The sequence below is a fragment of the Anser anser genome (genome assembly GCF_964211835.1).
Source record: "Anser anser genome assembly, chromosome: 2".
In the NCBI taxonomy this organism is placed as follows: domain Eukaryota; kingdom Metazoa; phylum Chordata; class Aves; order Anseriformes; family Anatidae; genus Anser; species Anser anser.
Genome location: NC_139721.1, coordinates 141,877,823 through 141,905,744, shown reverse-complemented (window position 1 = coordinate 141,905,744; position 27,922 = coordinate 141,877,823). Strand labels below are relative to the sequence as shown.

At 39.9% G+C, this 27,922-nt stretch overlaps 1 protein-coding gene across 16 annotated transcripts in view; it reads right to left on the bottom strand.

Moving 5' to 3' along the window:
• CACNB2 (calcium voltage-gated channel auxiliary subunit beta 2) overlaps positions 1–27,922 on the bottom strand; it is a 243,918-nt gene that overhangs the window by 89,458 nt on the left and 126,538 nt on the right. Inside the window, exon 1 of one of the 16 annotated variants that reach the window (XM_083824602.1) lies at positions 15,109–27,913. The exons of 14 other annotated variants lie outside the window; for them this stretch is intronic. Coding sequence is in view for 1 of the 2 variants with exons in the window: in XM_083824597.1 (XP_083680723.1) it covers positions 14,632–14,664 (33 nt within the window). In the remaining variant the exon portion in view is untranslated. One more of the 16 variants, XM_083824597.1, reaches the window with a different exon arrangement.

Genomic DNA, 27,922 nt, shown 5'->3' with positions numbered 1-27,922 from the left:
CAGGACCAGACTTCTTTCTGATTCAGAACAGACTTTGTCTGGGTCAGGAGAGCACATTACATCATATCCCCCTCCCAGCTATTTCCTCCTTGAGAGGAAGCAACAAATTGTGAACCACTGGTTGCTCTTTTATCTACTGCTGCAATACTGAATATCAACACAAAATATGCTTGATTTGCTGACAAATTCAAAATCCTCAGAAAGAACGCCTGAGGACTAAAACACCTGTGTGAGCTCTCTCCGGTGTCAGAGACTTAACATACTCCATCTTATTCTCCGGACCACAAGGTATTTCAGGCAGAAAGGGGCCTCAGGACATCTCCAGTCCAACCTCCCCCCAAGAAGCCATCTCATCTCCAGGCTGAACAAGCCCCCGTCCCTCAGCCTCTCACTGCAGCACGAAGGCTCCATCTCCAACCTTTTAGGGTCCCTCTACTGAGCCCACCCCAATTTATCCAGGTTTTTCTTTTTGGGAGGCATCAAAATTGGTCACATTAATCCAGACGTGGTGGATGCAGTACTGAGCAGAGTGGGGTGATCATTCCCCTGGATGTAGCACCTGTGCTTCTCTGTGTTCTTACTGCACAAGATGCTGTACTCAGGAGCTTAGGATTTTAGATGAATCTGCAGCTTTGGAAATCTAACAAAATACTCCTTGCAGAACTTGCACCTTGGCAAGCTGGTATTTCTAGACGTGCTGTACGATAGTCAGCTCATTTAAAAACATTAAGGTTAACAATGCTACACATCACTGTAAAGTAACATCACTAATATGCTACTAGCATCAAGCAACTTCGGAAGATTCCTGAGAGGAAGAGCTTCCTTCCACCACATCCCTACCCGGCTGCTGGTCACAGAGGAGAAGACAGCCTTCGGCACCTGCAATGACGACAAACTCAAGAATGGAAATCCCAGGTCTCAAAATATGTTGTGCTAACTCTCGCCAAAGCAATTAAAACAAACCCATGTCCTCCCTGCCAATTTGTGTTCTTCTGGAGCTGCACTGGCCAAAGACTGCTTTTTCCTCTTGCTCCATTGTTCGGAAATGAAATTAAACACATTTGGTTATGCTGATTTAAACTTCATTATTTCCTTCAGTTTATGAGGGAGTTTTATGAGTTTCCTCCAGTTTCTGCTTAAAAAATTGCCACCCAAAACCTCAGTGGACACACAGATTGTATATGTGTTGCTGCACCACAACTCAGGTATCTTCATACTCAAACGCCCTGGAATATTCTCCAGAGACACAAAGCTGGCTTCCTTGGTCAGGTTAAAGCCAGAAGTCAGCAATAAATGCAAGATGCATTCCAGCTCATCGCTGTTTTGGAAAAAGGAATTTAGTAACTCATTTATTTATTATTTTACATTTTTCCTTAACTGATTTATATAAAGCTAAAGCAGTTGTTACAAAGTATTGTAAATTTTTATTTAGGAAACAAGAACTTCCCCCTCTAGACGTGAAATTTCCTTCTTCCATCCTTCCTTCTCCAATAGTTAATTCAGTCTATAACCAGTGGTAACTCATAAACTTAGCATCTCCTTTACTCTTAAAGTTTCTGAGTTCACAAGGGGTAAAACAAAAATTATGGTTTATTATTTCTTTCTTTGTGGAGAATAAAAGGAAACGCTTGTTGCTGAACTTGGCACAGTAACACAAATGTGCTCTTTTATAACCTTTCGTGTTCTGTTGCCTGTCTGCAGGCTTGGATCCTTTTGTGATTTCAAAAGGCATCATGTATTTTAAAGCTCTGTTCGTTTTCAAAATCAAGATAGCCAATGATCTCAAGAGTAGCTCCTTCCTGTTTCCCCTTTGATCACAGTAAAAAAAGATCTCATTTAAATGGAATAGCATTTTATTCACGCCATAAAATCTACCACAGAATTGCAGGGACAACGCTGTCAATTGTCACAAGGCAAGCTGATCCACAAAACATGTTGTGTAACCGGCAGGACTAATCTCTCCCACCACACTTACAAACACAGATGTCCAGGTTTATTTAAAATATCCCTAAGCAAAACAGCATAACTCGTGGTTGGGTTTTTTGCCTCTTTTTTTTTTTTTCCCTCTTTTAATTTGCCATTTTTTAATGTATACTTATAACTGGGAGGAAATTGATTACAGAAAGTGCTCAAATCTTCTTAGTCCTGTGCTGACAAGGCCAGAATGGTTGGAAGAAATGGTATCAGTTGGATTGTATTTTCCTCCCTCAATACACTAATAGCCATATCCTGACCATTTCCCAGATGTTCTTCCCTGCTAAGTCCATCAAACCTCTGAACACAAGTTGATCTGAGAATTATTTTGCACTAACAAGATACGGCTGAGCAAAATTACTCATTGTTCCTTAAAATCCATATTACTGATGGGGAGAGGGCAATAACATCCACGCATGCATGGGAAAACTCTTATAACCAGAAGGCAAAGCAGTTTAAATTACTAGCTGGTATCGACAAATAAGTGTATGTGATAACTAGATTAAAAAATCATTTTCTTGCTGTTAAGTTTTAGTGGAAAGTCAATCAGCAAAAGCAAAATTTCACATATGGTATTAGAGTCTTGTACAATGAGCCTTATGATTTTATTTAAGCGTCTCTGAAGGCCACCCATGTTCTTGCCAGGATGTCTGTATAACAAACAACAGAATTATAGCAAACAATAAGACTTATTCCATCCTAGAAAGACCACAAGATAATTAAGGGAAGCAGAACACAACTTTCTTAAATATAAGTGGTAAACCACAATATGATACATATGATAAATTGACTATATTTGAGCAACAACCTAATGCCCCTGTTCTTCAGTTCTCACTGTATGGGTGCATAGGTGCATAACCATGTTTATATAGAATGCAGATGAAGGAAAAGAATTAGGATTAATTACAGATCAAAGGCCTAAATTCTCAGACCTATATAGGGCATCCTTCAGCAATAGGAACTAAATCATTGGCAATTGTTGACTTCTGTGAGTGAGTTTTGATTTATACCATAAAACATGGGAATTTCCATTTCAGTGACATCAATATATCTCTATACCCTATATCCTCTGAAGAGAATCACATAAAAAAATAGACCGGAGAGGACCTCTGGAGCACATGTAGTCCAACCTCCTGCTCAAGGCAGGGCCAGATTCAAAGCCAGGTTAGGTTGCTCAGGGCCTTGTCTAGTTGAGTTTTGAAAATCTACATGGGTGAAAAATTTTGCAACTTTCTACAGAATTTTCCTTGCTAACCTCCTATACCAGAAAAATACAGATGAACTCTAAAAGTAATCTAACATCTTAAAATAATAAATTATGCAGTTAAATGACATTTAGCCTCAATTTATCTTGCTGAGAGGTTTGCACGTGCAGAGAAATACGACTGCGTCGAGTTCGACACAGTCACTTTCATTACAGCCAGTTTCATCACATGGAAAAAGCAGTCACTTCCAGTGAGGAAAAAGTAAATATCTCATGTACTTTTGGGCAAATATAGGTTATAACAAGACATGCAAGGACCTTTTCCTTTCAATCTTGAGCTGTTCCTTAAAGGAATACAGTTATATTATTATAATATAATACTCTAATAATAGTTATACATGTATCAGCTTTGCTTCTATGAACCATCTACTATTTTTCCCTCTGCTTAAAATTCCTGTAATGGTCTACCTGACATTAGACTTAAGAATTCAGCTTAGTAGGAAACTTTTTTTTTTTTTTTGGATCTGTGCAACAGCATTGCTTTGCTTGCACTAATACACAAATACTCTGATTTAAACAAATTCTTTTTAATAAGAATATTTGCTGAGAGATTTGGAACAAAACACAGCAACTGACTTTAAGAAGGTCAAAACTGCATTAAATATGATGCTTATTAAGTCCATTTGACTTGCTTTCAACATTTATCAGAACAATAAAACTATATTGCATAACATAAAAGAAGACAGTGCGTTATTCTAGAATTGTAAATGCCAAAAACTGTATGGATATTCAATCACGTATTGCTAAGTTAAAACGTGTAGATTCACATTGTGTTATAAATGAGAAAGAAACACACTCAGAACTTCTCAGGGCTTTCATTCATTCATTCCTCAGAGAAAAGTTAAAATTGCTGGTTCTTACAGTCCTGTAATTACAGTTGTCAAAACACCCAAGTTTCACTAAATTTTCCCCTGCAAAAATCCTAGTTATTAATATGGTCAGAGACGCACAAAATAAACAAGCTTGTCATGGTTAGCATTACCTGTTTCTACATAAATAAAAGATTTGCTGGAAGAAGAATTAGTGACTCTTACGGAAAATGCAATAACTATCCCCAGCATTTTGTGATTCCTATTCATCAGCTGAAGTTGCTATCTGGGAAGTAACACATAGCCTGAGTAAACAAACAGCACTTCATTTTGTCAACCCAATTGTTCAGAGCTTGTTTATCATTTACAGAAGGCAAATCTTCATATAAACAGATGCCCATAGCTTTGTTAAACAACTGGATGGATTTTTCTATGACAGACTTCCTGACAGCCAGTATTAAAGAAAAGTAAGTAATAAGTTTAATCTGATCAGTTGTTCGGAACTGGTTCATCAGACCTACTTATCATAATGGACTGGAAAACAAAAATCTACTCCCACACAGGCATGAACACACAATCTCAACTGTAAAAGAAGAAGAGAAATAAAGGGAACTGTGCCTGGAAGGGATGAACGAAATACTTCCAGATCACATGATCCTAAACAGATCTTTCTGGCTTTTGATTCACCTGTGTGGAAGGTTCCTATCAAAATGATGTCAGACTATATTCAGCCCCCCTGCCAGGAGTGTTTAATCTAGCTGTCATAACTACTGTGGTGTTGAAAGGTCAAGGGAGCAACAAGCGATCTAGGCTGCCACACACAGCATCATACACTGTAGATGGGAGAAACGGAGCTGCACTACCCGAGATAGAGCATCTAAACCAGGCAGTCTGCCACAGCAGGCAGCCGGGCACGTACGGCAGACAGCGTGAACATGCCTTTGTGACTTTAGCTTCCCATATGTGCTGCAGGGGAGTCACGATTTCAATTTTTCACATAAAACAGCTTGTATATGTACCCCTTTTGCTAACTCCCATCTATCCGTGGACTAAACAACACAGAAATCAAAATGCATGTCACAAATACTTAACTGGAGAACAGACTTTAAAATAATGCTATTTTTAGAAACACCACACTGGGGCCCCTGCAAATTCTGGAAATTTCTTGTACCATATTCATGCACAGCACATACAAGTCCCGTTTCTTTAACAAGAGACATTTAGGATGCCTGCTTCTAAATAGCTGTGACTTTCCTGCATAGGGTTCCACCACGAGAGTTATAAATTAATGACTTAAAACAGGCGTGACATTAGTATCTCTTACCCACAAGACTTCTCTAACTAGAGATGTCTCCTGACATCTAATTAAATATGAAGTATGAATGTATGTGGCGTAACAGGGAGCAAGTTGTAAATAATTCCCAAAAGCCTGCGGACCTATACACACACATACACAGATGCGTGCAGAGAAATCCAAGCCAATTCTGCATTGTTGTAGCTATGTAAATCAGAGAAGCACAAGGAATTAGCTCATCATCAGCTCTGTGCTGCTGTAGCCAGCTTGGTGCCTCTCCTGCTAACACTTGTTTTGGCTATGTTACACTCGATTCAAATTTGTCACTGAAAAATAGCCATTTTTTTTTTAATAGCGAGACCTGCAGAGCAGATGACAATACAGAAAGGAAAAACTCAGTTATTCCTGATCATGAAGTTATATTCAAGGACAGGTTGGATGGGGCTTTGAGCAACCAGGTCTGGTGGGAGGTGTCATTGCCCGTGGCAGGGGGTTGGAACTGGGTGATCTTTAAGGTCCCTTCCAACCCAAACCATCCTATATTTCTATGTTTGTTTCTTTGTTTGTGTTTTCTTGTAAAAGTTACTGCTGGTTGACTTCACTGAGGCAAACTGTCCAGCAAGAGGTGCTGAGCAGTGCTTTGCCAGATTTTAAGAGAGCACAGAACCACTTAACAAATCAGTAAAAATTCCTCCTAAAAGTACATGGAACATCACTGAACTACTCAAAGGTAATGCTACTTTATCATACATTCATACCACATTTCTGAGAACAAATCTACACAATCACAACTGGGTAAGTGTTTTCAATACCTGCCCCTAGTCACGACAGGCTTTCCAGAACACCTCTGTTCTGTTGTGAGCTCATGCACTTGGTTTTGACTAGCCTGGTTTGCCTTCACAGAGATCTGGGAGTCTGAGAATTTACTTTAGTTTTCTGCTCCTTTGTTTTCACTTGTATACAGATCTATTGTTAATGATGAAGGAAGTCAGAGACTGTGTGGTTTCATGTAACATGTAAAAACAGTAAATTCTTTATGAGATCAGCTGCAGTAGGATATTTCACTGAAAAAAAGTATTTGATACTGTCTTAAAAAAACTTGCTAGAGAAAAATAATTCTGTGTTTTACACACACACATACAAAATATTTACGTTTCCGTATTAGTAAATTCTCTCAATAAAAAATGGAACAAATTACATCCCCAGATCTAATATTAGCTTCTGCTTTAACCAGGTCCTGAGCAAGGCTTCCTTCTATCCTTCCAGCTGCTGACTCAAACATGGAAAAGGAGATGCAAGGTACAGGACTACCTCATGCAGTCTGATGGAGGGAACATGGAGACGGGGCTCTGCACTTGTCTCCGTCCTTGTGGGTTTTTTCCCCAAGAGCACTTAGTACAAGTTGGGAGAAGAAAGTGAGAAGCAAAGGAGGGAGCTACGGAAACAACATGAGGATGCTCACCCATGCTGTGTGTGCAACTTGAAAATACTTTGGTTTCTTTTCATTGTTTTTTCCTTTGTATCTGCGGAGGGAATTGCACTATTCTTGCCAACCCAGGCCAGTCTGCACACTCCTCATCTCTTCCTCTCGCCTCCATAAACTCAACTTTTCAAGTCCTTGGAGGAGGAAGGACACAACTTCTCCCTTGCTACTGGATCACCTGGAGTTGGGCAGCATGGTTGGTTTCTAAACGCCAGAAACCACTTGGCCTTCTTGATTTCCCAGGGCTCCCTCCTGTGTGTGCCTCAGTTACAAACCTCTTTCTCAGCCGTGGTGAGCTACTTGTGTCCCATTTCCACAGCAAGACGTACATTCATTGCCTTCAGACACTCAGCACTAACCTGGTATCAAAAGGTCCGGGTTAATTGTTGCCATCAATTTGCCTCATATTTGCTGTCAGAAATCCCTGTTTCTATAAGTTAATTGCAGATCCTTGTGCTGAGTTTCCGAGAGCACAGCATACCCCAGGACACCCGCTATGAAACAAACGAGTCACACTCCATGCGAGGGACGGCTGAGCTACAGTCAACAGGCTGGCATGTGCGTCATGATGGGGAGATGGAGGGAGGGGAAGGCCAGACACAGTGTGCATCTCTCCAATATTTGGTGAAGGGTCTTGAGAACAAGCCTTACAAGGAGCATCTGAGGGAGCTGGGGTTGTTTAGCCTGGAGAAAAGGAGGCTCAGGGGAGACCTGATACAGGGTCCTCAGGGGAGGCTCTGTACAATTATCTTAAAGGAGGCTGCAGTGAGGTGGGGATTGGGCTCTTTTCCGAAGCACCAAGTGATAAAACGAGGAGAAATAGTCTCAAGTTGCACCAGGGGAGGTTTAGGTTGGATATTAGGAGAAATTTCATTACTGAAAGGGTTGTACAGCATTGGAACGGGCTGCCCAGGGAGGTGGTTAAGTCACCATCCCTGAAGGTCTTCAAGAAACATGCAGATGTAGAATGTAGTAGCATGGTTTAGTGGTGGACTTGTAAGTACTAGGTTAAAGGTCGGACTAAATGATTCCAGAGGTCTTTTCCAACCTGAATGATTCTGTGATTCTATTCTGTTCTAATACACTGTCAATAATCAGAATGGCTCCATCCTCAGTCGGTGAGATTCAAATTAAAGAAAGGAGACAAGAAAAAATGTACGAAGATCAAATAATGTCGTCATTAATAAAAAAAGAATCTAATTTGGCACTACAGGAGGTTAAACACTTGTTTAACTCTGGGGAAAAAAAATATTTTCAGTACAATTGCACAGATCATTAACTGGAAAGCATGCTGGGCACCCTGGGAGTAACACAGAAGTGACCGAGACCTCTCTGTGCATGAGTTTAGCACGGTTTTTCTCCCCAGTATTTCACTGTCCCAGCTGACACCACTTCAGGGGCTGTCCCAGTGCATGCTTAGAGCCCACAGCTCTCCCTTGGGGGAATCCCAGAGCTCACATGCAATGCCTAAAGCACAGCTGAGACATCTCCAAGCTAGCCGTGGGGAATGATGCCATGCAGAATGACCCTTATTTTTCCAATTTAGGAAAGAAAAACTGTATTGCTTCTACACTTTGGCTGCTGCAGAGGATCCATGGGCAAAGGGCTGCTAAGAGCGTCTGTTTCACAAATCCACATCCAGCTCTGGCTGTGAACACATCTTTCACGTACCGTTCTTCTCACTAAACACCCTGTTTTAGGCATGAAAAACTAACTTCATTTCTAGTACATGCATACGTCATTTGCAGTTGCAACCTAATCAAATATCAGCATTTGTTATGTGTAAGGCCAGTAACTTTAAAGCAACTTACCAGCCTTAACAGGTTAAACCTCTATCATTAACAGAAGAGAACCAAATATCATCTAAAGTTTAAAGGCAGCAAACCAAAATGTCAAGTGATTTGTCTGACGATGGACAAATCACAAGTTCAGTTTTCCCTCCTTTCAAGTCTGCCCTCCAAGTTACTCTCACGTATGCCTCACGACGTATTCACCTGAACACAGCACAAGAAGTTGCTGCCTTAGGCTGAGCTAAGACAAACAAGAAAAGTCGTTCCAAATCTCAGGGCTTCATTTTAAGTATTCTCCCAGAGGTAATTTGCAGAACCATGCTTGCAATTCGAGTGAGTGGGTTTCCCAAACATGCAATCCTGATGTATGATTTGTAGACATGGCATGGTCCTGTGTAAATCTGCAATATAATTAAAAAACCAACAAACACAACATTGCTCAACACTGACATGTGACTCTTTCCAATCTTAACAATACCCTGATTATCCTTTCTCCCTTTACTCAGTTTATGAAATAAGGTAATTAACAATGACTCAGAATAAACACTGAAAACACATAAATGTGTTTGCCTAACCGATTTCTAGGACTTACAATAGCAAGTTTCTAAAATAGGTGTTTTTTTCCCCCTTTTTATAGCAAAATTAGCCCTGTAAGCTGTTGCCTGCTGCAATATGGAATCAGGGTTTGACTGATTCACTAATAGCACTCAAAAAGCACCTATTCTCAGTTTGAATGTTATTTGACTGCTGCAAGACCTTCCACCCTTTCAGAAATTTAGCAGACAGACTTTCATACTTAGCAGATCAGGCTGCCCTGCAGGAACCATAAGTATAACTGGCATCTGTCAACATCATCCTTAATATTCTAGGCAAAGTGCTCCATCCTGCAAAAGGACATAAGCAAACTCCAGGGAACTGAAGATTTAATTTAAATTGACAACTTCAAAACTTTTGCTTGGAGAATCCAAGTGACAAATGCTGGATTTACAAGACAACCGGAACACTTGCTCTGGACCTCATGACCATATCACCGAAATTATCAGGAGGTTTTGCATTTCTCCTACGGATGTTTTCAAAGAGAAATCTATGAAGAGTAAGATTTTGAGAATCAAGTTTTGAGTTTATTCAGTTAAAAAACAGCTATTTTTCTGCAAAAGTTTGAAAGTTGCATGTGATATTTGAGAAAATGTATTTCAATAGTATGTGTAGCTAGAAGTAAAAAGGAAAAAAAAATGTAAATGAGATTAAATACTGAACACCAGATATAATTGCATGATCCTATTATCTATCTGCTCCATTACCTGGCATGTATTTTACAAAAACTTGAGTAAACTCAACTCCAACAACGAATTAGAAAACTATCAGATGGTTTTCTGTTTTTTTTTTTGTTTGTTTGTTTGTTTTATTTTCCCCCAACAGGCTCATAATAAAAAGTAATATAGATGGCATAATGGAGCCTGTCACCTTTGTCAAAACACCATTTTTCTCTAATTGCAAGAAATTACGAGTATTTCATTTTTGTGATACTTTTAAAAATTTCTAGAAATAGTGTTTATTAACAAAAAAGTACCCAATCAGCAAATTTCCCAACAGCTTTAATCACTAGAGCTTAGTCAAACTTTAGATAGACAACTAAGGAAGAGGAAGAACCAAACCGTAGGCACTGCAGTGCCAAGTGGTGAAAGTGTCTTCTATTTCCCTGTTCGTGCAGGTTATTAAGCCCTCCGAGCTGCATCGCCCTTTCCCTTTACATTCACAGGCCTAGCTCTTCTTCTGCCGGAGATCTTTTACGTTTGCCATCTCCCTCATCCCACCAGGCTATTCTAGGGCTGCAGGACTTTTCATCTTTTGTATTGAATTTGTTCCACTGGGTAGAAATAATAGTAAGTAATAATAAAGATTCATTGGTGCAGAAGAAGAAAGCAAGGTGCCTGCAAACACACACTCCAAGTGTTGATACTGCTCCTTTGGGACAACTTCTGTTGTAGCAATGGACTATTAGAGCCATTCACTTCAAATCATTTCTGAGGAGAAAGGAGAAACTTTCATGCCTACCATTTTGTAGCTGGAAATTCAACAGATACAGTTCAAACCCCTTTAAGTTGAGTTCAAAGGGTTAATACAATTAATGGAGACAGAGAAGGATAGTGTTTTAAACTGTGAATTCGGTTATCAGCACTTTATCTCAACTGCAGAGGTTTTGGAGTAGTTAAAATGAACTGCAGTTCTGAGGAGTTAAATCCTTTCCCAGACCACCACGCTTTCTCATAAGCTAGCACGTACCCTTCCCTTTGTCATTTCATTTTAGACTGGCTATAAATTTAATGAAGATTTACATGTAAATAAATATACATATGTCCTCAGGAAGGACATAAGAAACTAAAAGTGAAGGAAATACAGTGATTCTTCTTAAACGAGCAATTATCAAGAAAGCTCCTCCCTGCTTCAGAAATACTCCGCTACAAAACACCTTTTCAACAGTCAACCTGTCTTCAGAAGAAATCTGAATTAATCCAAACACGGTGCCTGAGCATACTGCTAGAAGACTGCCCAATATATCTACCCCAGAGGGCTGCAGGGAGACACCGAGGTGTCTCGGGCCCGATGACAGACAGACAAGCCGCCCCTGACAATCTTCGTTTGTGCACCTAAACCCAGGGGCCTAGGAAGAAGACAGCGGTGGGACACAGCTGCAGATAACCCACAGCCTGCACAAAGCTCACCCGAGAGCAGGAGCAGAGGATCTGTGGCTGTGGGAAAGGCCCTACTGGGCCAAACGCAGCCTGGGGGGCCAGCCAGGCCTCCTGAAAATGCAAGCACAACCCTAGATTTCCCTCATCCCTTACACAGTGACTAAAAAGGTTGTCTGGAGTAATTTTCAAATGTTTTTGCTCTGGGAGGTTAATGCTGAGTACAATTTACCAGACAGCCATGAAAAGGAGTTCCCACTCTTTGTTGGTTTTGACAAACTATTCCAATTCTGTTCTGTTCCAGAAGTTTATTTTGCAAACAGGAAATCCCTACACAAACAAGTTGTAGCCACAAATAAGATAGCTTGTCCTATAGCTGTTTATGGATTCCTCTATTTATGAAATAAAACTGCTTACTACACTCGAACATCTCAGTATTTCCAGGTTTACAGCACAAAAAATGTTTATTCCATCAGTTCTTAAGAGGTTATGCATTTTACCTAAAGTGCTAAAATGCAATGCCAAAGACATTTAATATCCTGATTCTGAACATTTATGAAAAAGAAATCATTTGAACAGGAGAGGATGGCAGCCACATGGTTCTATCAAGTGATTTTAAAAAATATATACATTCTCACTATTTCATGATATGAGCAATTTTTCTGAATTATGAGTCGTTCTAAGCCCCAGCATTGTCTCTGATATCTGATCCTTAAGTAATATTATCTTTGTTTATCCGAGGTTTGCGGGTAGTGTTACAGAAATTGAGTATTGGTGCTGACAGATATCTAGACTTATTATGCACTCGGAATTAACTAATAATCCATGTTTATTTATGCACTGGAATAAAAAGAAAACCAAAGAGGTTTTCAAAACCACATGCAAAACCTGGTTGTACCGGTCTAAACAGCTGAAGTTCTGCTGTTGAGTTTAACTGAGTTGGAATATCACTTCACGTGCTCCTGTTTCTTCAAACGTGTGCACACGTAGACATAGAGGTGTGCATATGAAACACACACAGTGATCAAAGAGAGTTATTCAAGGGTTGGGTTTCTAAGAGGGCTTTATCGAATTCCTTTAAGAGAGATTTTAATCACACGATGTTTAATTTTATTAGTAAGCTTCTTTCTAGGATAAAAGTCACATTTTACTTTCACAGCTAGAATGCCTCACGCTCATTTTAAATTGTCTGAAATTAATAGTGAACTTTAAACAAAATCTCAAGATTCTTCATTGTCACTCTTTTCACTGACTTTGTCCTTCAGTGATTCATAAGTAATTGTTTGTGTAGGAAGATAAAACAAATGCCTTTTCCACAGCACAGAGCATATGGCTTCATGAACTACAGATCTGTACAAAGAGAAATTTTCCATTGATTCTAGGTTTTATTGAACAATAAAACTGTTCTTCAAGCTTTCATAGGCTATCTTTTCTATTTTTGGTGATTTTAAGAATAGCCCCATTGCAATCTTATCACTGAGTAAACAAACATCTTGGTAAGTTTGGCTGCCAAAATAACACTAAAAAAAGCAGACCCATATTTTCCCCAGAATAATCTTGCTTAAAAGAGAGAAAAAAAAGATATTTTGGTATGGACTTAATGAAACATTTTATTTGCGCATAGCAATAAACTTTGGTTTCATGGACCTCTAGAGATACTTAAGGTAAAACAAACACACACACACCAAAATCCATGCAATTCATTGTGGACTTCCTATGTTTTTCTACTGATGCTACTTCGCTTTGCCTAATTACGTGGAAGAACTGGAATGCAATGTCCCACCTGCCTGGGACAGGTGTCTTAAGCACTAAACTATTTTCTATGACAGAGAACTTCTATATTTTTAATAACATTGAAACAGTATCAGGACGAGAGATGGAGTGATGCACTGGGCTCCACAACCCTAGCGCCATTCTTCAGCCATTTAGGTGACTTTCAGGTTACTTGAGTATCTCAGACCCATAGCTCCCACTCTCTTTACAGAATAGTAAGTAACTGCAAGAGGTGTAGAGGAACAGAGACTGCAAAACAAAACAAAAATAACCAATACAGATTTGCACCCCTTTACACATGACTACAATGCAATGGATTAAAGAAAACAGTCTATTAAAAGCTTATAGTTGGAAACTTTCTTTTGCTTGTCAACTTTTTTAAACAATCAGTCAATCCGCAACATAATTACTGTAATGCCCTGTTGTTTACTGCTTTGGAGAAACTAAGCTCTTTTCAGTTTCCGTGCTTGGTCTGTGAAAGTTTGTGCGACTTGCACACACAAATGAGTTCAATGTGCAGACAGCTGCATTTAAATTATTTTCCTCAACAACTTCTTCTACGTTTCCTGCATCTCAAAAACATAGCTGTTTGGCATTACAAAACAAGGGAAAAAAAAATCCAAAGTAACTAAATTAATTCCTTGAAATGTGTTGGAGAACCCAGAATGCCATAAAAGGCGCTTTCATACTTCAAAGAACAATTTCAATAATCAAAACAAAACATTTGCAACTGCAAGTTGTATGCAAAGAATGTGCCACTTTTTAACATGCGAAATTTGTTTTGCCTTCCTATAGCAAAGTTCATAAACGATTGCTTTGGTCTCATTATTTTTCCCCATAGCTCCTCAGGTCGTGCCGTGGTCACGAGTTGTGTGGGGGTGGAAGAATCCATCCACGCCGCTTACAACACAGCGCTTGAGCCTCAGGCTGCAAAACTGCAACTTTTATGTCAGATACCAATGCCATGCAACAATGCGGAGTTATTTGCGGTTTACTTCTCATCTCCTCTTACATCACCAACTAATTTAAAGTGTCATTTTACACTAATACTGGAGTAAAAACAGTGTCAGATCTTAGTGCAGGCGTGCTGCGGGATTTTGTTAAGCTAGCTCTTATGATGGACGTAACATTACATCACAATGGCATGTTTTGAACTGGACAAAAGAAATGGCTTGGCAACACTCCCACAAATATACAACTAAGGTCAGCTCTGCAACCCACGTGTAGTCCATCTAAAGTGCAAAGTCTGAGAAGAATTCTCAATTATCTGGAAGTGCAGCCCAAAGTCTGGGTAGCCTCATAACAGCCAGTATTTTGGTATTTTCAGCATCAATAAACGTGACAAGGAAAGGAAATTCAGTTTTAGCTACCAAGTAGTATCTTGCTACTTGCAGGACTTGCAGAGCAATGTCACTTTAGAAAGCAAACTGGCGAGCACTGAAGTCCAACCACAGAAAGCAGAGCACTGGCAGAATTTCAAAGCTGCCCGGTAAATCCTGAGAAACACCCAGCGTTACAAGAAACCGTAAGAAGAAAATCCACGCGTTATCTTACCGCTTCGTATTCCTCGCTGCCAAAAAGGTACATCGCTACCCCTTCCCGGCCGCCCCGACCGCCTACGGCACCGGCTCCGGCTGCATCTCCAACTTCTCCGCCTCAGCCAGGCGGGCTCTGCCCCTCTCTGCCCCTGCCTGTGCCGCCGCGCAGCTGCAGCTCCTCGCTGCGAGCGGCCGGGGAGGCGCTGCCCGGAGCCCCGCGGCGCTGGGGGCCGGGATCGGGATCGGGATCAGGACCGGGGCCGGGATCGGAATCGGGGCGGCCCCCCGGGCTCCCTTCGCCCGTCAGGCGCCGACTGGCTCCGCGGCCGCGGCCTGCGGCGGAGCAGAGCCCCCCGGGCCCCGCTGTGGTGAAGGCAGAGCCCTCGGGGAGATGGCGGGGCCGCCGCGGCAGGGGGAGAGAGGCGAAGTGAAGCAAAGCGAAGTGAAGCGAAGTGAAGCGAATCGCCCTGCGGGTCTGGATTCCCGAGCTCACCTAAAGGTTGCTCTGAGTCCTCTGAAGGCTCTGCAGAAAGCCTGGGAGGTATCTGTCCCGCTGTCTCTCTCGTAAAGAAGAAAAAAAAAAATCACTCCAGGATTGTTTTCCGTTGCTATGTTTCACTCACTTCATCGCTTCCTTCTGCTGATTAATCCCAGATTGCTCTGCTAGAGAAGCGTGGTGCAACTTACTCTCTGTAGCATGATGGCACTCAGGTACCAGACAACCTGTGCCCAGCACCCTCCTGGTACAGGACGTGGCTCCAGCGAGTCCTGCTGCCTGTGGCAGGGACACCTGAGGCCACACCTGGCCCCTGCCCCAGCTCCAGCCCAGCTAGGGAGGAATGCCCAAGGAATGGCAGGCAAGAAAGGGGAGAAGCGGCCAAAGAGCAGGGTAAAACACTAGAGACTAAAAGTCCTCAGAGACTGATTCACTGCCAGCATTCCAAATCTCATACTAAAACAGCACTTTAAAAACGTATCTCATTAAAACTGGTTTAGGAATACAAAATAAGTCAGGTATAGGGAGTTGCCCGCTGTTAGAGGCTGACCTCCACAGCTGGGGAAGAGGCCACCAGTTGGCATCCAGTAACAGCTTTAAAGCAGCACTAGGAAACCCATCTCCTCCCTGCTCAGCCCTCTGATATGAGCTCTTCCATAGAGCTCGTATTGCTGCTGGCACTATATCCCGTACTCAGGACTACACATAAGCTCTAGGAAAAATTAGTAGTGTTGTGAGCATGTAATACCTGAAGAAAATAAATGTGTGTATACTTGCCCATATATATATATATATATGTATCTATAATCACAAGCGTAACACAGTGATACCATGATAAGACACCATGTACACACATAGCACTGAAAAACAGTTTGTGCTGCTTAACTTCCCTGTCTTGCGCATAGAAAAGAGGACCAGATCTCTCACCTAAGAAAAACACCAAATGATGCAGTTCAAATATGGTGTAGACATCTTCCTCGTTCCTCCTCCCCCAGACCCCTGCTTATTTTAGATAGATCTTGACTATCTCAGTTTCTTTGCATGAGTTACAATACTCTTCTCTCAATCTGCCTTCGCTGTCAAAACAGACCTTTGGGCCTCTGTTGACTGTATGTGATGTGATTCATAAATCATGATTTAAGTTAGTGTATATATTCAAACACAGAGTTAAAACCAAGATAGGTACTCTTGGAAAGAGCATATTGGAGATCAGAAGATATTAATTTTGTTTCCTTTCACTATCTTCCAGCCATATGTTTACAAAACAGCAGTAGTTTAATCTGTCAGCCAGACTGGTCACTTCACATTATATCAATTGCAAAGTATGCTTCAAACAAGGAATATCATAATATGGTGTTGCCACAAATAAACCAAACATGCATCATTCCTGCATCAAGGTAAATAACAGATATAAAACACTGTTAACAGAATGCAATTATCACTCATCCAAGACAGGTGCCACTACTGATGCTGAAAGAACATGGTTACATACGCTTATTAATTTGAACATAATTGTCTGAGCTTTACTGCACAGCTTCTTAATGTGAAACCACACCTGTCAATACTAGGCAAAACTAGTGTCATCACCCATTACTTTACTTGTCTTATACAGCTCTTATAAGCAATTGAAAAAAAAAAAAAAAAGAAACGAAGGAAAAAAACAGTGGAACTGTCACAACTGTTCCTACTATCAAGAATAAGGAAAGCATATTGCTCTCCATGTATTAAAAATTGTGGTGATCTTTTTCTGAACAGTTTCATCAGCTGCTGTACTTTGGGCATGAATATGAAATCAGGGGGCGGGGGGGGATTACAGTTCACATACACTCAGCAGAGACTAAGGGCTTTATTCAGACTGTCACCATAAGTGACTTACATGTCACAAGCAATTCTCACTACCAACAGTACAAGCAGCCAGAGTCTGGCAGCTTGGACGGTAAATAAGCTGAATTGCTCATTGCTCTCTTGAATTGAAACATCATGACAGGTACCCAAGTCTATCTTAGGGCTCCAGAAAGCAAGTCTGTATATAGTTTTTATGGTTCAAGAGTTAAAGTCTGCAAAAATGTCACCACTGTTGAGGATGTTTAAACTTATAACAACATGTGAATGGCTTGCGCTCCACTCCTAGTCCATGGCTAAGTGACAGCAGTGTATTTTCTCTGTGCACCCCTTCTCCAGTGGCTCAGTGTGGCATGGGACTGACCAGGACTTGGAGGACAGCATCTCTCCAGTATTGATCCTTGCCACAAGGCAGTACAGATGAAAAATATCAGCATCAGTGTAGAAAGAGTAAGCACAGAAGTGGAAATGGCAGAGAGAAGAGTGGGTTGGAAATGGGAATCAGGCAGTGATGGGACAGCAGCAGTTGTGGGAATGGGAAAAGGGAAAGTAAAAAAAAAAAAAAAAAGTGCAGAACTAGGAAAGTAAGCAGCATGACCTACAGGAAGGAGACACTAAAAGCTAGGCCAGCAGACACATGAAGATTGAGTGATACAAGTGTTCAAGGTAGGGCATGGAACACAATAGGATTTGGAAAGACCTGCACAGGGACAGTCAGCTACCTGACTAGCCTAAAGCTAGGCTAAGGTAACCAGGGAAGAGGGGAATACCACGGAGAAGCTCAGAAAGATGCTGACCCAGAACTGGGATGCCCGAGCAGAACTGCCTGATCAAGCAATTAGCGACTACCTAAAATCCTCTAGGATGGAGACTTCAGCAGGAAAGCAAGTTTAGGATAGCAACGGAGCTGGGATAAACACAGAATGCCAAAAGTACAGCAACAACTCTGCAAAGAAAGAATGTGGAAACAAAGCTAAGGACTCTGCCACAGTGTGGAATTGCTCCTCTCTTCCACTGGTACCCTCCAGCACGACACATGCTTTTAAGTATGTGTGACAAGGAGTTACACAGGTAAACAAACACAGCTTGATCCAGACTGCACCTTAAGATCCAGCCTTCAGACTAAAGAAAAACAAGCTACCTGGAGGTTTGGCCATAAAAGTCAAGACTATAGTCTGAAATGATGAGTAAATCACAAGAATAAAAGAAATTCTCTCTTAAGTGTTCTAATGTATACAATCACTTGTAGAGTAGTCCTTACTCATCCATGGAATCAAGGACAGCAGTAGCAATATGAAACATCTGTTAACAAAGGCAGGCAATCTAAACTGTAGGTGTGTCAATGAATGTGGACTCTTTGCTCTTGTTGTTTCTGTAAGTTTTGTTCCTTTCATACAAATCTATTCACGTGTATAATCCCTAATGGGAAGGAGTAAAAAACGACAGAGACAGACTCTTTTCAGTGATTCCCAGTGACAGGACAAGAAGCAATGGATGCAGATTAAAATACAAGAAATTCAGTTGCAACACTGGGGGAAAAAATATATATATTTTTTTCCTCTTACTGTAAGTGTGACTGAGCACTAGAACAGGTTGTCCGGAGAGTTTGTGGACTCTTCATCTTTGGAAATACTCAGAAGTTGCCTGGACCTGGTCTTGGGCAACCAGCCCTAGCTGACCTTGATCCAAGCAGGCAAATGGACTAGCTTATCTCCAGAGGTGCCTTCCTACCTCAAGAAATCTGTGAAACCATAAAAAAACTTATATATATATATACATAAAGTCTAGTACATGCTGATATGTTATTGATTCCACCCCTTGATTTTAATTTTCAAAGATTAAACATAATGACTTTTCAAATTGTCTAGGACAGCACTGAACTCCAGTATTTAAACTCTGACCCATGTCTTTTAAGCATAGCTATGAATCGTCTCCACTATAAATAACCTTGTATATCATACTACTTCAACATAGTGCCTTTGGGAAAACAAACAGAAAAAACTGCTGACACGGTTGTCAAGGTTAATAGACTAAACAGACGCTCCTTGATAAACACAAATCTTTCAACTTGCATCCAGCAGTAACAACTATTTTTTCCTTCAAGAACTCTAATGGAAAGCAATTGACTCCCTCTTACCTAATTCAGATTCACATTCAAATCCCAGTGAAGAGCATCAATAGCTTGTAACTTTCTTTTGCACAGCTAGCAACAAGAATTTTCTTGTAAACACAAGGAGTGCTTTGTGCTTAAGGGAATGTTGGCAATGCTCCTATTTTCATTTTTCATTTACCTGTGGCAGAAAACTCCAGAAAACTCATTCCTTTTCACATACAAGACCAAAGAGCAAGAGCTATTTCTCTTCAATTACCTGCCTTCCAAACTATCCTCTCCTGCATCAACACTACATAGCTGTTTAACAGTGTTACTTAAATTGGAAAATGATAATTAGCAAGTAATTTTTCAGTTTTTCCTATGAAATTTAGCAATTTAGCTGTCCCATTCATTTTCTCCTATGGTGCTCAGGATAACTGCAGGCACTGCACTTACATTGGCATAAACTGTGCCCAGCTGCACCTCCAGAAGTGTTATTGATCCATGAAAGAGCTACCAAAGGAAACTGAAGCCTGTGTTTTCCTGTTCCTTAGGAATGTTTTGAAGAATTGGTCTTCTTCAGTTCTTATAGCCAAAGTTACTCCTTGAATGAACTACACAAGTAATCAGTGTCCCAGTAGTTAAAGCAACAAGGAAATGAGACTGCCTTCTAAGAAGTATCTGAGTACTTTATGGAAATCGGACTCTCTCAGCAAAGGAGACTGGAAACAAACTAACCCATAAGAGTTAACATCGGTCAGAGCACCATGCTGCTGCAAGAAGGCTCATATCCTTTCACTATCAGTACGTAATTCAGCTCCTGCTAAATGTTCCTATCTGTAAATTATGATGGGAGGGGGGGACAACTCGACACAGACCTCTTCTTCCAGTTCTCTTGGATAACACCTTCCTTTCTTGTTAAAGCAGCTCCCAAAAATACATAGTTTGAATCAATTAAAAGGTTCACTGGATATTGTTTTTTCTTAGATTTTCATTTCAGAAGCGTTGGGCAACATCCCAGAACACGGTGCAGACTCCAAACCACAGAGGTGCTCTGCATTCAAATCCAGAAGACTTTGTATTTCTTTTCAGTGTATTGTATTACATATACATAAATTTAAAGTTCATCTCCTTACATAAAAGACCATACACTACATTGGATATTTGTAATGTTCTACATATGGTGTACATCTGAAAAAGGGTTGATAAGTAACATTTTATTTGATGAGATACTATTTCATTTAGGTATATTACTAAACAATGCCAACTAAATGAAGATGCAATAATTAAAGACCTCCTTAAGATTAATGTCACATCTTAGATCCCCATAACAACCTTACAATTAATGAATAATAAAGTTTGAAAGTATGCCCATGGAACTATTGGAAAGCTATTTCAATTTTATTTTTAAACACTGAAGCTGCTTATCATTTGCAGATTGTTATTGGTTATTATGGTTACCATTCTCTAACACAATCCAATCTGCCTGCAGTTTTCTATTTCAGGATACAGCAGTGATAACATTAACAGCAGACTAGACTTCTCATCTTGCAAATATACATACATTAGGGGCACATGCTATCGTCTCCTGCATTAGAAGATAACATGAGCATGTTCTCAAAGTGTCACAGAAATAACAAGCTACAAGTGGCTGTCATTCTTGCAGTCAAATACTAAAACATTTAACCTAACTCACAAGGACAGTCATGAACATAGTAAAGTTTTGGTACCATTTTAGTTGTATAATAGGTCCTCTGCATTCCTCTGATATTGGAGAGGTGCTATAAAGTTGAAAGATCAGTCCACAGGTGATTGTTCCCATCTATGGGCAATATTTATTTGTATGGTTTTGTCTGTTTATTTGTTTTAATATAGTGCAGTCATGGGGAATATCATATTCTTTCAGTCTTGAAGCAGTGAAGCATAGAGAATGGGGATACAAACTTAAGGAGCAAGTCAAGTGGTCAACATGCCCTCACTGGTCTAAGACACGTGCAGAAGTGGCCTGCAATTCAAAGTGTAGCCAAACATTTCTGAAACAGCTGTAACCTTTCTCAGAGCTTTATGAGGCTGGGGAAAAATTAATTGCAAGAAGAGAAATGCATATGCTTTGGAGCACAAGAACAGCAATAATAGAACCAATCTTTGAAGTAAAATATATAAAATCTATACAACTTGGAAAAAATAGCCTGTGATGGCTAACGTTCCTTAGAAAATACAGATTTCCACTGAAAATTTAGCATTTTAACTCTTTAAAGTCACCAGTACATGCTGCTGATCTGCTACATCAAATGCTACATTAAATTAAAACTGGGATATATTCCCAGTGAGAGGCCTTCAACTCTCATATGCGGAACATGTCTACTCGTGGGTGCGCACTATATTTCACGTGCCTCAGGCAACTTGATGATCGCCAAACACTTATCTCCCAGAGCAAGTGACTGAGGAACAACTGTGGGAATCCCTTTGGCTTGTAGCCTTCTACAGAAGCCACCATGAACTGCCATGGATACTAACTACCTCTGTCCACATCTCCACATCCTGAAAATTATGCTAAAGTTAGAGGTTGTCCTCTGGGTCCTCAGGACATTCATTTATCAAGTGATATTTCACAGTGGAATGGTCCAAGTGCTGGGTCCTTTAAAACTGTTTTGTTTTTTAAAATGAGGCATTAATTCATATACCAAACCCAATCATACCTTAAAGTCATATTTATAAAAGTCCATGTAAAACGTGAGCTATTGATAACTCTGCATTCTGTTCTCATTTCAGAAGCGAAAGCATATCTGATTAGCAGAGCTATAACAGCAGGCCACAGAAGGCTTTTGGCACACTTTGCTTTTGTTTATTCATTTTTGGCACAAGCCATCATTCCATATTTCCATCAATTTAAGTTATTGATTCTCACCAAATGTTGTGGTTACTTTGGCCTCATCGTGCCTTCAAATCTCAGTTCCCATTCCTAATTTTTACTATATTTGTAATATTTCTGATGCCTGCATTTTTGGCAACCCTAGAAGTACTATTAATTATGTTTAATTTTTGTGAGAACCGGTTTGTAGAATTTAATGAGTTCCAGTGAAATGAGTTCTGGTGCAGTGCAAAAGCTGGAAAAACTCTGCTCGGCAGAAAGGACTATGTATCACTTGAGACCCACTTCAGAGCTCAGAATAGGAATTAAGTGGAATTTAGGCAGCATATGTGCTGTTGTAATGACCTCTCGCACCTCTGAGTATGAATGTCACCCTGGCACTGCAGAAACATACTTCAGTTTAATGAGCAGGGAGCCAGAAGCATAACCCTGGATAATAGGAACAGTAACTGTAACTCTCAGTGTGTTGTGGTGAAAGCAGAGTCAGAAGAAGCAGTCTGCTAACTAAGTGAAGCAAGAAGTTAGGAAGGTAATGGAGATAATTTGAATAGTTAAGTTATACCATGCACAGATTTAATGCAATATGTGAGAAAGGCATTTTCAGAACTCCCCTGCTGAAATGCAGCCGTAATATACTTGCAGTCCTGCTGCCCTGTCCACCCTAATTAACAGAAATCTTGTTGGCAGGGAGTAAGAGTGTTAGATCCTGAATATAAGGGACAGGGTTCCAGAGTCTTTTCTCTTCTACACTGAAAATATATATATTGTTTCCAAGTCAGTTATATTCTTTTAGATCAGCATAAATTTGTGATTCTTAAATTACATTTTTCTGTTTGGTACTTTTTTTTTTTTAATTCCCTGTTGCTACAATTCACAGTCAACATTGATTAAATAAGTGCTCCGAACAGCCTGGTTCTTCAGTGTTGTCATTACTGAGAATTCAAAATGTGTACCTCAAAGTATATTTCTCTGCTGGGTTTGCCTTCTTAACCTGAGACTGCAAGGTCATGATCCTCTGAGAGAGGCTTCAGCACTTTCTGCACCTCAGCTGGACTTTTAAAGGTGAACCTTCTGGTGTTTCAGCAGACCTTTTCCAGGTTCAGATACGTGACACTAAGGTGAGTTGGGTGACGACTTCTGCAGTCACCAAGAAATTCCTACTGAGTACAAAAAGTTTACTAAACCATTGATTTACTACAATGACAACAAAAAGTGAATATCATAAGGATTCTGATCAAATCCATAATTGTTCAGCTTAATATGGTAGTGACCTATAAAAACATATTATTTTAATCCCAAACTACATTAATTTCTCCTCTCCTATCATCACAAAACTGAACTTAAGGAGTTTATCATGTTGGGCATGAGATGACCTGAATAATGGATTTACACTAAGCCAGCATCAATGCAGAGTTGCTTTTAAAACGTAAGAAAAGGATTCTCTCAAGCAGTCTAGTTCAGAAACCTTAAGCTTCTCTGCCTAAAACAAAAGATTTCTGCAGTTATGCTGCTAGTTACGTGAAGTCTATACAAATTATAACAAAGCCGAGACTCATGTGAAAGCACAGCAATAGAAGCTGATCACATTTTCTTAACAGAAAATATCCAGCCAGAAAATATGAAAGCCAGAAATATCACAATGTTCTGGGAACTCACCAATTTACTTGAAATCTGGCAGAAAGTTCTCAAAGTGCTTAGCTTGAAATTGACTTTTATAGCATTCCACTGTAGCATGAGCTCCTGAAACTGTTACCTGATTAAGCACTTTGGTAACTCATTCCTTGTACACAGTGATCCTGCTTCCAAGATGAACTGGAAATATTGCTGAAAAGCAATACTTAGACTTCAAATGTTACTTTTCTTCAATACCTTATATTACAATCCATTAGTTTCTAGAGAGCAAATACTGAAGAGATTACTCTTTCAAATACATTTTTTTCCATTGTTACATTATTAGAAAAGGAAAAAAAAAGAAAGATATGCCTATTTTATTATCATATAATAATAAAGTGTATGTGGATATGACAAAGAGAAACCACCAGAACCTTTCAAATGAAAAATAGTCACTGAGTGGCGCTTAAGGAAGCAAAATCATAGTCTCTTCATAAGAGAACAAAGCCTATGCATGTCTGGGTCTCACAAATTTGCAAAGAAAAGCTTTGACCAAGTACAAATTTAATTGCACAGAAACAATGATGCTTACTTTACTGAGGACTTTGTCAGACTGAGAAGATGCTGAGTGAAAACTATCACAATGGGAGCAAGTCTTACCAATGACACCCCTGGATCAGAACAAGCCCATTCAAAAGGAAATTTAACTTTTACCCAGAATTGCTAGTAGATCTTAAAAATGATTTTCTGATACTAATAGTCTACAAATATAATTTACTGTCAAGTTAATAATTTTTAAGTGATGAGTATTCTAACTTGTCAATCTGTCAGCATCTTTTCAGCAGCCTCAAAAGATTCAGGGAATAAAATATATATATCCATTAAAAGACTGCAAAATGCAATGTATCATTAATGACGAGCTGCAGAAAAACAAGTTGTTTTGTGAACAGCAGAAGTAATGAAGCCTGGTTTCCCACTCACACCTCCACAGTACCTTTAGCTTGCTCTCATTTCCCTACACACCACATGCTCTGCACACTCAGTTCCCCTCCCCTCACCAAACTTCCCTTCTCTTTCCGTGAGTTGCTGGTTGAACAAGAGGCAGCATTTGGTTCAACTACTCTGGAGTTAAATTTGTGCTAATCAGCTGGCGGGATGCTATCTTTTAGATGCCAGAAGACCCCAGAGAGTGACTTGACTTAAACACTGGCATGCAGAGCAAATGGCTTTAGCAGCTCCAGCCAGGCCCCCAAGAAGGTCTCAGTAACTCCGAGACTTCTGTAAGACTGTTTTAAATTGGCCATTGGACTGAAGTTACAGAGAAGCAAAACTAACAGATGGAAAGTGGGATTGCATAAATCTTGTCTTAGGGAACCAACCTAAAATTCAGAGCTGTTACACAAAGACTGTCCATACGCTTTAATACTCAAAAGCTTGTTTAAATGTAAAATGCTGCATGAGCAGCAATGTAAACAATATACTTTTTGAACTATCTTTTTCTCAGAACAACGGTTACTGTTATTAAGCAGTTGCAAGCACAATGTAAGCACCAGGTCTTCATGCAGTGCACGTGCAGAAACAGTGGAGCATAAAAATATAAGTACAGCATTTCTCTACATAACAATGGATAGTAGGGATCAGTAATAAAAAGACTGCAAAAATCACATGTGCATATGTAATTAGAAAACCTGTTTTCACAATTATAATATCTTCTGCATTTTATCTCATAGCAAAAAGTCACTTTACAACAGAGCAGCCCAGTGGCTCAACAGCCACTGTGTAATGTAAATGTAAATGTAACCTCAGTGAAATGTAAACATTAAGTTTTAAGTGTAAACCTTAATGTAATGGAGTTTCAGTGGCCCTTTACCTCCCCTTCTTTCACACGCTTTTTATTCTGCATTTGTGCACTGTCCATCCTAGTAAGAAAATAACAAAATTAACCTGTTTGATTTTATGAATTTCCAGGCTCGTTCATTACAATTTGAACTAAAAACAGCAGCAGAAATGTCATACCCCACTGATGCTGAAAACAAATTCAGGAATATTGGGACAAATTGGCAAAAGTCAGGATATCACTACACTGTGTCCTCACCTCACCCGCGATGCAATGACAGCCTCGGCAGACCATAAGGAATTACTGTGCCTGATGTGCTTACAGTTTCTGGCAGTTATAGAATTTTCCATATTGTAGAATTTTATGTCACAAGGACTGTGTTGGTGGTGAAAACATGTCAGTGGTTATGCAATAAGTATTATTTTATCTTATTATAACATTTTGACTAGAATACTTCAGCAGTTAACTTGTTACAAGGGACATCTGACATTAAGAGACTATCACTAATAGTCACTTTACTTAATTACACATGTCAAAAATATGAAAGAGAAATCAGGCTGTATCTTTTAATCTTCCCAATCTTACCATTGCTTTCTGCTTAGCCACCTAAACAATACTTTTTTTTTTTTTTTTCAGTTATATAGTGTTTGGGGACTGTTACTGCTAAGAAGAAGCTAATTTGCAAGCACAGTTTCCTATAAAATCCTTCTGAACAATGAGTGACTACGGCCAAAATTCATATCAGCCAAGCTAAACAGCCCACTCCCCCTCAAAACATATCCAAAAACTAGGATAAAAACTGAGGGATCAGGAAAAGAAGAGTCCTCAACCATCATTTTGAAACAAGGGTTGAGTAAATGTTCAGAAATGCAGATTACGCTGCACAGATGAAATTGCTTTTTTTTTTTCCCTCCTTTCCCCTGGTCCATTCCCCGTATTAAAGGCCTGCCATGAAGCAGAAATCCACATGATGAATGTTGATGAATTGTTCCAGTCAAGTTTTATTCCTTTCCACCCATATTGCATTTTACCTATCCTGCTTTCTTGCTACAAAAGTCCTTTACATTCACAGCACAGCTCCTTGAGATCTTCTTGCCCTTTCGAGCAGGGGCTCTCCTCCTTCCACTAGCACCTCTATGACGATGCCAGGTAGAGCTCAGACTGCTTCATGCTGCGATACAGGAATAATCTCCCAGATTTTCTCCATTTGTAATTGTACTGGGATTGTCAGAGAACGCCAAAACACACTAATTAATCAGAATTTTTAAGAACTGATGGGAAAAGATATATTAAGACTTAAAGAATTAAGTATTTAACTACGTTAATAACATTAGAAAATGCAAAAGTCAGCTATAGTTACAAGTGTAATAGCTGATTTCCACTATCCTGAACATCTATGCTGAAAACAAATTTGGCGTAGCTGTAGACAGCAGTTGTATACCTTCCTACGTCACGACATACCTATAAAACCCACTGATGAATTAGTCCCCTCCATCCCCCAAACACAGGTGCGGATTTACATCCTGAGTGAAGAGCAGTTGTCCACAGGTGGACAGAAGGGAAGTTAGCAATAATCACTCCACTTCCCACTTGGAGATCCCCAAATAATCCAGAGAAAGAAACAATTCAGATTTGCTTTCCTTAAGGAAGAGTGATGCGGAGCAGCTGTTACACGAGTCACTGTCCCTGAGCTTTGTTGGAATAATTCTGAAAAGCAACCATCATGCCTCTGATACACTTCTTCACTGCAACCATATTCAAATCTCTCATACAGCAAGTTTTTGAGCCAAGCATTTGGCTAACGTTTGTTTTTACTATTACAGAAATACTTTATTTTTACCATTTTAAATCTCCATTTTCTGTATCCTATAGCACAAAAAGGAAAACCACGCACACCCAATTACAATTCTTATAACATATTTGTTGTCTATCTATATTTTATTTCAGAAGCACTGCTGGTGCTGGGATACCTGCTGCTATCATTCCCTGGCACTAGGGACACACACCTGGGAAGATGCTGCCAAACCAACACTTGTGACAGCTGTACAACCCAACCCAAAGCAGAAATATCAGAGCATAACATTTGTGCCTGTCCAGAGAATGTACTTCAAAGTATTGCCAGCAGAGAGTCCCATTGCTCTCAAATTCAGGAGAAAACAATCGTTTAGCACAATCCTAAGAGCACAGTACAAACAGCAAGCTACTTCATTTCAGCTATGGTTAACAGGGTTACAGACAGAAGCGCTTGCAGCAGCAGCCACCTGCACAGGCTTTCGCTTCTGCTCAACTCCAGTATTTGCAGTTTTTCAGAAAGACAGCAATTTAGTACCTGTTTTTTTTTTTTTTTTTTTAAAAAAAAAAGAAAAACAAGAAAAACAAGCTCAAAAGTATAATTTGGTCTTCTACTGTATGGCAGGCACATTTTTCAACAGTATTTAGTGGCTACATGAGAGCAAAGTGAAGCATTTTAACTGCAATTAAGTTAATTTCTTAGCCAGCCTGTACACTTCATATTAAAATGAAAGCGCTCCCCAGCATCTGGCCTGCACTCCTTCAG